The following is a 13,720-nucleotide window of genomic DNA, read 5'->3' on the forward strand; positions in this document are numbered from 1 at the left end:
TGTTCATTCATAGTTTTGATGCCTTCAGTGAGAATCTACAATGTAAACAGTCATGAAAGCGTTTTATTTGGGATATATACTGTTAAGGGGCGCCATGGTGGACGACTGGTTAGCACGTCCGCCTCACAGTTCAGAGGTCGTGGGTTCGATCCCGGCTCCGGCCTCCCTGTGTGGAGTTTGCATGTTCTCCCCGTGCCTGCGTGGGTTTTCTCCGGGTACTCCGGTTTCCTCCCACATTCCAAAAACATGCATGGTAAGTTGATTGGACACTCTAAATTGCCCCTAGGTGTGATTGTGAGTGCGGATGTTTGTCTCCGTGTGCCCTGCAATTGGCAGGCAAACAATTCGTGGTGTCCCCCGCCTACTGCCCGAAGTTAGCTGGTATAGGCTCCAGCACGCCCCGCGACCCTTGTGAGGATAAGCGGTATTGATAATGGATGGATGGATATACTGTTAAGCAGACTCTGTATCTGTGGTGAAGAAGGAGCTGAGCCGAAAGGTGAAGCTCTCGATTTACCGGTCGGTCTACGTTCCTACACTCACCTGTGCTCACGAGCTGTGGGTTGTGACCGAAAGAACAAGCTGCCGGATACGAGCGGCTGAAATGGGTTTCCTCCGCAGGGTGTCTGGGCTCTCCCTTAGAAATAGGGTGAGAAGCTTAATCATCTGGGAGGGACTCAGTGTCGAGCCGCTGCTCCTCCACATTGAGAGGAGCCAGATGAGGTGGCTCAGGCATTTGATTAGGATGCCTACTGGACGCCTCACTCTATCTCTCTATCTATCCATCTATCTATCTATCTATCTATCTGTATGTGTATGTATACACACAGGAAAAATATACATACTGTATATGAATAACCTACTTGTTTATTAACTTGATAACATGATTTATAATAATGTATATAGAACAAGGGGTCTTTTATGCTTTGTTTATATGTTCAATCAATCAATCAATCAATCAAAATCAATCTTTCTCCATCTTTGTCAGGTTCACCTCTTGCGCACCGCCGGAGACGAAGTCATCATAACCGTGCGGTATCTGCGAGAAGTCCCATCCTTTCTCAAACTGCCTCTAGGTAAGTGTCTTGCATTTTATGTTTTTAAACGTTTCAATAACAGTTTGATTTTATGTTTATGTGTACCTTTTTATGTAACCTTTATTCATCCAACATGTTTTGCTTTGGTATAATTTAAAAGCATTAAATTGATCAACAAAATGAAAATGTGGTCTGCACGAGGGCTGGGCGATGTATCTCTATCGTATTGAAATTGAGATATGAACATTCAAGATATTAACATCGAAATGAGGATGATGTCAGTTAAATGACCTTGTCAAGCTTGTGTTGCATGTAAAGTTCAGTTCAACCAACCTCATTCATCCTTTCAAGTTTGACAGTTAAAGCCAGCCAATGGCAAAATCATCATGCGGAGGGCGAGAGGGAGGAAGGACACACGCAGAGCCAAGCAAGGGACGCACACACACAACCACTGCTACCTAGACAACACACACGCAAGAAATATATTTTCATGTTACTGTCATGTATATACAGACGGTACACATATATGGAGTTTTAGAACATTGGTGACCTTATTTATAATTTCAGATTTACCCGTGGATAATATAGCTGAGCTTGCTGTAAAAATGTTCAAGCGAGCCTCGCGTCCATTCAATTGAATGAGAGTGAGCCTCACCTTTCAATATATCCACACTTTTCTTCATGATTATTGCCCACATCCTACTTGGTATTTCTGTCGCAACGTGCATCTTTCTTGACTGCCACCATCTTTTGATAAAGAGTCGTACAATCTTGTATGGGGAGCTTCACAATGCGATCCAGGCTGGCATAGATCGTGTCGATGGGAGTGCACACATCACATCACCATGTAATGAATGCATCAATGCATACACAACCACGTCATTATTATCGCAGGGCACACAAACACGAACAACCATTCACACTCACAGTCAAACCTAGGGACAATTCAGTGTTCAATCAACCTACCGTGCATGTTTTTGGAATGTGGGAGGAAACCAGCGAGAAATACCTTACATTTTTCAGACTGCAATGAAACTTCACGATACATTCAGAAAGAAGTTAGTCTAATGGTCCATTTACCTGCTGATGCCTTCTGAACGCTTGATCAATGTTTTTGAAACGCGAGGGAACTTTTCAAACGCAACTCATTCAAATCAGAAGTTCGAATTGATGATTCGTCCAAATGGTCGATGGAAATCCGTTATTCAAGGAGGTCATATCAAGGAAACAAGGGGAAATTCAATCTAAAATCCTAGCAAAACGGCAATATTTACAGCGAGTGCCAGTACGATCTCCGACCTCGCGTGCACCTGCTGCTAGAGAAAACTGCGGAACGTGGGGATCGTTACACAAATGGCTCTTTAAACTCATGGCGGTTAGGTCTTGGCAATCACTGTTCGCTTCCACACCCATTGCTTTGCTTCCTCAACCAATCGCTGCCAGCCACCTGATGTCATCACGGTGATCCTATTTAGAGGAAGCGCACTCGCACCCACTCACATGCACACACATCATCAGAGACAGCAGCCACACACTAACAATATACAATTTACAGCCAGGGCAATAACACACACACACTCCAGAGGCGTCAGAGTTTCATATTATAATAGACAATCACTCATCCTCTGGTGTAAGACCACATCGTCCTTATACTCCTCAGGTTTCCATCTTTTTTGTCTGGTCCAATATCCTTTTCTTTGCATCCACTTTCATATCAAACCACTTTTTCAGCACCTGTCACTTCAAGTGAAACTGCATTTACAACTTCTGTGATCTTTTATTTGTCCATTGATCTAATGGAAACGCTTTGAAAAAGTAGTGTTTTTCTTGCCTCCACCTCTGAGACAATATTCTCAGTTTCTGCGGTTGTGCAATTTCTTCTTTTCATTTTTGGGGCCATCTCTCATTAGCGAGGGTGAGAGGGAAACAGACATGACAGCTATAGCGTGTGGGATGGCAATTCAGGCTGGCAATACCTCATTGTCGGTTGAAAATGCAGAGCCAGTGTGTTGACAGAGGCTTTGCTCTGGCGTCACACTTTAAACAATATGAAATAATTCTGCGAATGCCGTCTGTTTCTTTTAGCAGAGGTTTTCCCTTCCCTGCTACTGACTTTGGTTTAAACTCAGGTTCTGACCAGAACAAAGAGATCAGAACATATTACTCCAATCCTAAAGGCTTTACACTGGCTCCCAGTCAGCTGTATAATATATACCGTATTGGCCCGAATATAAGACGGTGTTTTTTGCATTGAAATAAGACTGAAAAAGTGGGGGTCGTCTTATATTCGGGGTCTAGACATTATACCCATTCACGACGCTTGATGGCGCCAGATATCATTGAAGCGAATGCTGAACTTGACTCCGCAGGCCAAAGCAACCCCAGTCACGTGAGGATGACGTGCTATGGGAGGAGCCAGAGGATGGGATTAAGGACAGTGACACTGAGCACAGCGAGGCAGATAATTATTTGTGAGCAGTAATGTTCCGTCATGACTGATCTCAGTTACTCTCAAGTTAAACCAGTTTGCCTTACTTTATTGCAATGTTTTTCCTTATTCAGATTTGTTTTAAGACTACAGTTACAGTTAGACTTCACTTTGATGGTTAATGCAGTTATTGCAATTTTGTTGTTTGATCACTATAGATTGGTTTATATACATTTCAAAAACCAGAAGCCATTCATTTACGAATGTGATTGCACTTTAGTTTACATATTTAAATGTTCAGATATTAAGATTTGAATGAGGCAAAATAACATGCCTTTTCTATTGTTATAATCATTTGTTTCAGATGTACTGTAATTATTTTCTGTATAAAAATTAATTTGGTGTTCCAAAAAACTTTTTTCAAACTTGAGTCTTGAAAAAGAGGGAGTCGTCTTATAATCAGGGCCGTCTTGTATTCAGGCCAATACGGTAATATATAATATATTTTAAAGTTCTGCTACTGGACAATAAATCTCTAACTGCCCAAGTTAAACTTATCATAAACAATTCAAATATATGACAGAAGTTTCAAATACACCCCAAAACAGATTTATTCTACAATAAATTACATAACTTTACATATTTTTACTAAATGTTTTTATTAAAGATGCAAGTAAACTTTTCTAGTCTTAATTTTTTTACGCTGATGAATACATACAAAATACATGAATCAAGCAGCAAACTTACAGCATCTGCGTCAAACGAAAGTCCACATCCGCTTATGCCTAATCCGTGTTTTATTTTTTCATTTCCCGTTTATCACCTGCAAATGGGCGTCCGTCATAGGTGGATAGACGGACCGGTCCGTCGGCTAGGCGGAATGGCCAGCTCTGTTAATAAATATCCAAGTCTGGATGTATACTTGCCACATTAATGGCCATTTAACTTACGGTAACTTTTTGCTTTTTAAAGGACGGCTTCCCATTTAACCCGCTCCCATTCATTGCAGTGCTCATGACCCTCTCTGTATTTTGGCAATAGAGACTGCGCTTGTCTTTTTTCAGTGGTGCATGTGGAATTATAAATCGTTTTGGCACGACTTGTAAATTACAATACGGGCAGTTGGGTCTCGGCGAGACGCGAAGTGCATTCAACTGCTGTACAGTCGGACATTTCAAACTCAAACTGAAAAAAGCCCCTCGATGCAGTGAACGTTAATAGCTACAAATCTCTGAACAAAAGAAGAAAGATGGGGGGAAAATCACTTTGCTGTTTTAGATACCATCAATGGTCCGTCGAGTTACTGACAGTATGTTATAATACCTAATCAAACCACATGTCTTCCGAAATGCAGTCCAGTGGTCGGGATGTCAAATGTTGCCAAATGAACTTTTCCAATGTGTCTATATAAGTGGGTATTTCATTTCTCGTGATTACTATGTAACTTTCTCATGTGTTGCCTTCGTTGATGTTTTGTTCCTCTGGTATGTTTGTTTGTAGTTTTTGTCCTCACAAGTGAACTTAATTTTATTAACAGTATGTTTTTTACTCTATTTTATACACATTGTAAATAAAAGAAAAAAAACTAGTGTAACATGAAATCTTGTCTATAAAAAACAAATGAAGTCAACAAATGAACATCAGCTTTACACTTCTCTCATGTCATGGCTTGATAATTGCAGATAATGACAGAATGATGGATAGTATGGCATTGACTTTGGGGGCCAAGTGACACTGTTAAATGTGTAGATGCCCTTGTGATGGAATGAAATCATGTTGAACTGAATATTTGACTTGAGGACATTTGTGCTAAGCGTGTCTCCTCTTCACAGGGTCTCCTGGGCCATCTGGTGATCACAGTGGCGAATCCTCCTCCCTCTTCGACTGCAGCTCTCATTTAAATGGCGACACAGTAGGCGACAGATGTCTGACATATCCTATATACAGAATTTCTCATGATTTATATTTCTACTATCCAAATGTTTCAAGTTATTTACAGTCATCAGACTGATTATTATTATACTATGTTGCCACAGTTATGTTAAAAACACTTTTAGAAATTTCTTTGCTTGCTCCTGGTTTCCTTTTACACTATCAAAGCTAGTTTATTTTGTAATGGCTTAAAATCAATGATATTGACAACAACAATTGTTATTGTATCTTTTGTGTGGCAAAGCAAAAATAATTCACATGAGTACCACAAACATTTCTGAACGCTGATAAATGTTAGCACCTGACTTAGAGCTAGGAATAAAATGATGAAAAATCCATATTTTCATTACGAGCGCAAGTCTTGCGCAAAGTGCAGTCTAACTGTGAGCATTGGAGTTTTGTTTCATTTGGTATTTTGCTAGACTTTGCATAAGTAGAATTGTGTGTAACAGGGCGATTGTGCCTTTGTGCGCCATTGTGGCATGGAAATTGTCTTGTCTGAGTTAACTGATTGTTTTATTTATTGCATCACTCATGGCTTAAGACCCTTAAGAAGGCATTTTGTGAAGATGTCGTAGGGCAAACGAATGCTTTTGATGTTTTCAAAGGCTTTTTGCACTATGGGGCTTCATATGATCGTGGACTCTGAAGTACTCTGCTGCCTCTGGCTTCGTGTTTGTACCATCTTAATCAATGGCAGCGTTAAATTAGCAATTAAATGTATTTTTTAGGTAGTATTATGTTGAATTGAGTGTGCAATAGCAATATAAGGAATAGTACAATTTGAGCGAAGCAGTGCCTGAAAACTCAAACAAACTGACTTTTTTTTACCACCTGTAAAGTTGTCATTTTTACACTACAGTGATTCCGCCCGACAGTGACGATATACATTTTTGGCATATTCTATAACTATAATTTACAATCACGTCGTATATTATTTACGTGAGCGTTTAGACAAATCTCTGCCCTTAGATTTTGGTCTATGAGACGAAGAGACATAAGAACCACAGTAGCAATTTTGCTTAAACAGCACATTTAAGTAAGCCTGGTGTGTTAAACAAGTGATCAGTAGCAACGGCAACTGTGTTAGGCTGTCAGCAGCAAAATGTGCAGAATCATTAAACTGCCTCTGAAAAGTAATCCGAGGGCTCCTGCTAAGAGGGGACTTGCCCCTAACGCCGCTAGCCACTGCTTAACGCTGGCATCAGGCACCGTAAACACAATGTCAGCGTAATTAAATCATTTTTTAGCATCCTTAATTTGACAATGTTATCAGTCCACCAGTTTGTGACGTAAATGTAAACGCCCCAACTACACTCAGGAAGATGAGTTATATCAACTGTAGTCATTGACTACATTTACACTCAATATTTGGGTTAAGGTCAAAATTCAGATTTCTGAGTCATTAGGAATGACCCGTTTACATGGCTTGAGCGGAGAGAGATAAATAACGGCGGCACATGGACGGAATGACGCAATTAGCGTCATCTCCGTTTGTTACTTGCTTCCGTCAATAAAACACATTATATTCATGTCACTCACTCCACAAGCAGATGGTTTCCTCCTCAGGTTAAAAGTGTGGTGTCGTACATATTCTAGCTTTCGACATGTTTATTTTATCACTAAATGTGTATTTCTGATGGGTTGCGCGCCAAACAGCATGCATACAAGCACTACAACGACCAAGATTCCTTGCGGTGGAGCATGTGCAAAATGTCTCGTGCATTCGGAATATTCCGATTGCCATATACATGCACGCATATTCAGGTTGGAAAGGGAGTAACCCAGCCATGACATTCGGAATTTGTCAAAATGTCAACTGGCACGTGTGTCACTGTCGAAACACAGTGTCCAGAGGGATTAAAATAATTGATTGGCTTTGCAACTTACATTCCGATTCCCCCGGAATCATTTGTATTTTAAAATTCCGGTTCCAAATTTTGGTGCCTCATACGGTGCTGCTAACCCGAATAACAACTTGCTGGAAGAAGAACAAGTGAGCACATGTGCGACACATACGCGTATGTACCTTGGTTCGATTAAATGAAGTCACCTCACTGCAACGCTTGAAATATACTGTAGTAGTATTAGTTATTATTATTAGTAGTAGTATTTTGCAAAGCATGTTCCACAACATGTAGAAATCAACAACAGAGTGCCCCATCTTTGATGAAAAAAAAGCTAGGTTAAAAAAAAAGCAAAAAGGTTTAAATGATTTTTCAGGATTTTGGAGTGGCCATTGTCCCTACCGAATGATGTGTGTTTGGTTGTAAACAAAGCAGTGAGAGATGAAAATAGACTTCTTTTCTCTGGCCTTGCCACCCAGTGCAGACAATTGACAAGAGCGGTGTCAAATATTCATCCTCATGCCGCGCCTTGCTAAAAAGATGGCTGTAGTTTGGAGACACCTTATTTAAATCATGCAAACACAAAAATTGGAATCGTTTTGTACAGGAATCGACCTGAGGAACCGAAATCATTCAAATTCAAACAACGCCCAACACAGCAATTAATGGATTTTTGAGATTTGAAACAATTTGGAGATTAAAAAGTCTTGTGAGAAATTTCTATTTCACAATAGTCACAGATAATATAAACGTTGATTTCCTCAACTATTTAAGATTATTAGGCCTGTCACGATAATTACTGTTGACTCATCGCTCGATGAGAAAAATTGACACGATTGTTTTTTCAGACTCAATAAATGGGCAATTACACGCGTGTTTGTCTAAATACGTTATCGACATTCACTCACGCTGCTTTTGGCAGTCATCCTATCCTGCTCGCTGCTGTGCGAGTTGGCACGCACTCACACTTACACTTGCACCCTGCAAGTGGCTGGAACGGCTTTTGAAACCCGTTTAAACGCTTCAGTTAGACTATTTTAGTTTGGTTCACATATGTCCTGAAAAGTTCTGAGGGAACCTTTGCCTGTTTTTTTTTTAGCTTTAATGCCTCCTATGTTAATAGTAACTAACAGATGACTATATTCTCAGTTGAACTACTTAAAGGATGCCCGACACACCTACTCAGAAAAGCAATCTGGTATATGCATTATGCAGTCTAATGCAGTGAGGAATGCACAGATACATATATTGTATTGGGAAAACCAAACAACCACTGAGCAGGTGCATGGCACACCACAAACGGGATAACTTCTTTAGGGGCAACACTGAGGCTAGGTTCACACCGCAGGCAAATGCGACCCAGATCAGATTTTTTTGCCCATATGCGACCTGTATCTGATTTTTTTATGACAGTCTGAACAGCTCGATTCCGATTTTTTTAAATGCGACCTGGGTCGCTTTCATATGTGGCCCTAGATCGGATACGTATCTTTTCCAATGCGTTCGCGGTCTGAACGGCCAGGTCGCATATATCCGACATTGACGTAATCCGGAGCCCAAAATGTGCTCCGCGCAGGCAGAGGGAAATTGCTGGCAGCAGGGAATCGAATCTACAAAGTTGTTTTGAATAACACTATTGCCTTCATATTTTACTTTAATTTAATCCACCTTGAAACATGAAGCATAAAGTGGACATTTATGGCGATCGTAGTAATTCAGCCACGGCTCAGATAGATTCATTTTTTACGCACGGTTAAGACGTGCCCCGACACGCTGGACCACATTTACTTCCGCAAACACAACGTCGGGTGTGATGTCGTCTTCGTCGTTCTTCTGCGCATGCCGGCCACTTTGATGACGCATGTGTTCATACGGCAGACGTCTTGTCGAGGTCGCATTCATAATGTGATATGAACGCTTACACAAAAAAATTGAGCATTAAGATCTGCGGTGTGAACCTAGCCTGAGATGTCTACCTACATTACACCCCAAAGGAAAGCAACACAGTTTTGGGGACAAAAATGTACATGCTCTTGACAGAGAAAGCAGACGGTTTGAATGAGGAGTGAGAGAATTAACATACATGAAGGTGGAAAGACCATCCTTAAAGAGGTGGCTTGCGACACCACCTATTCTCCACATACAATGGCGTCCTTTCATCCATCTCAAAGAGACTGACTGAATTTGCCTCCATCCAACCGACAACAAAAGTCCCCAGTGACTGTAAATGTTGCTCCACTACCTTTTTACAACTGAAGGAGGCAGGTTTATTCTTTATTTTGAGTCATATTTTTAAATGAACATTGCATATTTCTTTTCAATGCCAGATAAACATATAGCTCAAAATAATATTTCGCATGGCAGTTTGCAGTTTAAAATGTGTATTTTGCGCTTCATTAATACACGTTGAATCTAAAACTGAGAATCAAACACCTTCCGTCAAAATGATAGTGATAGTGATGTGCACTGGAAACCGTTCTCATCGTTCACTTGAAAGAGCCTGAGCATGATTGTCAGTTACAAATTGTCGTAGTCACTGACTGCACTGAGCCGAAGTGGCGTAGTAAGGGAGCACATAGGAGAGACAACCCCCTTTTTGTACATTTATATTTTGTCATTGTATGTGTTTGGGAGTGATTCAATGCTGTTTCACGTCAAATTAGTGTCACAGTTTCCAGTAGGAACTGGAAGGGGGTGGATCCCATAAACGTAGGCAAGGAGAAAAAAGTATATTTACTGAAAAATAAAATTCACTACCGTAAAAGTACAACCAAGGCCGCTGGCGTAACCTGCCAGGAGAAAACGAACAACAAAAAGCGCTTGCAAGTAGATTAAACAATGCCAAATCACTTGTCAAGCAAACGTCAAGGAAACTCCAATCACAGAAAACAAAACACGTCAGGATAATCAAACAAAACACTCAACGCATGGCAAAAATCACGCAATCAGAAAGGACTAGTAACAAGGTATATGGTGTCTAGAAAATCAATCTCTTGGAGCAACGGTGGCAAGCAAGGATGAATAATCCGACAATGGGCTGGTGTGGTAGCAGCAACATATTTTTTTCACAAATATGTTCTTTGTAGGCCCACTAGTTTAAGCAAGGCAATATGATTAATATGAAATATGAGTTAAGCAGCAAAATCCAACCCTTTTTAGCCATCTCATTGGGCGGCCATTTTGTCACTTGTGTCAACTGAAAATGACATCACAAATGCTCAGCACTCACTGTGAGCTGAGGAGGAAGAGACGGGGATCTCGTGCGGGGGTTAAACGCAGGGAAAGGAGGATCCGATACCATCCCGTCCTCCCGTCTGTTATAATGGGGAATGTTAGATCTCTCCCCAACAAGATGGACGAGTTAGTGGCGCTTACCCGGCCGGCATGAGAGGGAATTCCGGGAGCCTAGCCTGACACTATTCACGGAGTCGTGGCTAACAGCGCTAACGCCGGACGCGGTCATTGAATTGGACGGCTTCCAAATCATACGCGCGGACAGGACGCTGGAGGGTGGTAAGAGGAAAGGAGGAGGGCTGGCTGTGTTTGTGAACGATAGGGTGTGTAATCCTGGAGAAGGCGGGGAGCACTGTGAGGATCATGTTCTTTGATTTCTCCAGTGCTTTCAACACCATCCAGCCCACCCTATTGGGAGACAAGCTGGAGCGGGTGGGAGTGGCCCACCACATGGATCCAGGACTACCTCACAAACCGGCCACAGTATGTGAGGACACAGGACTGTGTGTCTGACATGTACCAGTGAATATCCGGGGAACAGATGTTGAGAGAGTCTCAACTTACAAGTACCTGGGTGTTCATCTGAACAATAAACTGGACTGGAGCGACAACACAGACGCTCTCTACAGGAAGAGTCAAAGCAGACTCTTCCTACTCAGGAGACTGAGGTCTTTTGGGGTTCAGGGGACACTCCACAGGAACTTTTATGACTCGGTGGTTGCATCGGTCATTTTCCAGGGAGTGGTCACCTGGGCAGGCGGCGTCTCGGCCCGGGACAAGAAGCGGCTGGACAAACTGGTCTGTCCTGGGCTGCTCCCTGGACTCTGTGGACTCGGTGGGGGACAGGAGGATGTTGGCCAAGCTGTCATCAATGCTGGACAACCCGGACCACCCCCTCCGCGGCACCCTAACAGCACTCCACAGCTCCTTCAGTGACAGACTGTTACACCCTCGCTGTGCAAAGGAGAGATTCCGCCGCTCCTTCTTGCCTGCTGCTGTCAGACTCTTTAACAAGAACATTGTGTAGTCTCTACAAACTGGCGGACATTAGTGCAATTGTGCAGTCCTGCACCTGAGCTTATATCGTGCAATACTCAACATTCCCCACTACTGTTATATCGTTTAATACTCAACATTCCCCACTACTGTTAGTCTAGTTTTATTTTTATCCAATGCTGTTCCTTACATTTCACTACAGCACTGCAGCACTGTCACTGACTTTGAGTATTTTTCCTCTGTACTATGTACAGGCCAAAATGAGTGTTCCTCATACTTTTTATGTAGAGGTATGTTGGTGTGTATATACATGTGTATATACACATTGTTACTGCGTATATTTCCATAGGTTTGATTCTGAATGTTTGCCGTTAATGTTATACATTAATGGCTACATTATGCTGCCATCTCTGTGTGACCTATATCTTTGCTGCTGTAACACTGAAAATTTCCCCACTGTGGCATCCAATAAAGGCCTTCTTATCTTATCTTATCTTACCTCATCACAAATGCTCAAGGCTCAGGTAACGACCAATCATGGCTCACCTGTTTTCTAAAGCTGAACTATGATTGGTTATCTGAGCCCTGAGGGTGTGTGATGTAATTTCCAGTCGACAGAAGTGACACAATGGCCACGCCCAGAGATGGCTAAAAACAGGTGGATTTTGTTGCTTAACTCATATTCCACAAACACAATATTCCCCCACGCCCCCGGAAAAAGGCAATTGACGGACGACGGGCGCGTACCCACGCTGTGGACGGTTTACTTGTAACGGACATTCAATTTTTATTAAAATGCCCAGCTCTGCAAATAAATATATCCTTAGCAGTGAATGATGTAATAAACACCGGAACAAAATAATGTGACGGCCTCCAACATGGCGGCCGTGGGTGTTTCCAGAGGTGCATGACATCAGCGGAAAATTATCTGTTTCTTTTGCTAAAAATGCCATTGTTTGTATAGAGGATCACAACAAAAGATTTGATAGTGTTGCATATAAATTACTGATATATCTCTAACACAAATTCTAAATTTCAACTTTTTGTTGTAAATTCACGGTTTCAAAAAAAAGGTTTTATAACGTGCTGTTACCATGCCATGAACTTAACAATTGGGAGTTTAAAGAAACTCATTGTTTATGTATTTCTTCCAGGCTTTATCACCACCTTCACCCTCAGCTAATGAACCAAAGTTTGAGAAGCGCTGGCTGGATGCCATTTCCTTGCCCTTGTTGATGGCCAGAGTCTCTAGATACAATGCCGGCACGGATAAATTAAGGTAGGGGTAATCCAGCGTGATGTAATTCACCTTTGACTGGCACATTTCAGCGAGTGCTGCTGTTGTTTTAGCAAGCACTTTTGTTAATGCCAATATGTATGCGCAGACATAAACGGCTTAAAAGGTCACTTCAGCTGAGGCTCTGACTTAGAAGGTGTGACTGAGAACATGCATTTGATTTTAATGCTGTTCCCTTCATGTGTATTGTATTAACTTGATTTTAACTGTTCTAAGCATCTCGATGTCCTGTAGTACAAATGGCAACTCGAAAAGAATGCTATGCAGTATTTGCGGCTGACCTGTTTTCTGAAGCTGAGCTGTGATAGGTCGTTACCTGAGCCCTGAGCAGTTGTGATGTCATTTTCAGTCGACAAAAGTGACAAAATGGCTGCCTCCAGAGATGGCTAAAAACGGGTGGATTTTAACTCACATTGCACAAAAAAAAATGTGTTTGGGTTGATTTCCACTTTAAAAAGCATTAAACACGATGCCCAGACCAATCGATTGGAATCAGGAATACAATTCTGCCGGAATTGTTTGTATTTAAAGATTGCAGTTTTGGTGCCTCAACCCGAAGAAGAACTTGCTGAGACCAACAAAGATGTGTCTACCAATTATTGAAAGAATAAGAGGAAGTGTGTACACGCGAATGCACACTGTACTGTTCAAAGGAGGTTGCACAACATGTAGAAGTAAACTGAGTGTCCAGTGTTTGACTAGCCTCAATCGAGTCTCAGCCATCAGCGTGCTTTACTTCAGTCAAGTTATACATGAGTTAAGTAATAACATTTTAATAGTCGGTCAACTGAAATGTAAATCAGGTAGCTAACATTAGCGTACAATATGTTTTTGTTTTTTTAATGCTAAGTGAGCGTGTGTCCTTGTCCGCTGCAAGAGACATGAATATGTTCACTCTGCAGGCACTTTGCCTGAATAGGCAGAGATAATTTTCCTCAACAATAATGTT

At 41.6% G+C, this 13,720-nt stretch overlaps 1 protein-coding gene across 1 annotated transcript in view; it reads left to right on the forward strand.

The window, feature by feature from the left end:
• Positions 1-13,720, forward strand: part of sntg2 (syntrophin, gamma 2) — an 81,945-nt gene that overhangs the window by 30,540 nt on the left and 37,685 nt on the right. The window contains exons 7-9 of the mRNA XM_086050627.1: positions 989-1,076; positions 5,298-5,377; positions 12,629-12,753. Coding sequence (XP_085906753.1) covers positions 989-1,076; positions 5,298-5,377; positions 12,629-12,753 — 293 coding nt within the window. The remainder of the gene's footprint in view (positions 1-988; positions 1,077-5,297; positions 5,378-12,628; positions 12,754-13,720) is intronic.

Source organism: Filicampus tigris, chromosome 13 (assembly GCF_054856515.1).
Source record: "Filicampus tigris isolate MCC_2025a chromosome 13, RoL_Ftig_1.0, whole genome shotgun sequence".
Lineage (NCBI taxonomy): Eukaryota > Metazoa > Chordata > Actinopteri > Syngnathiformes > Syngnathidae > Filicampus > Filicampus tigris.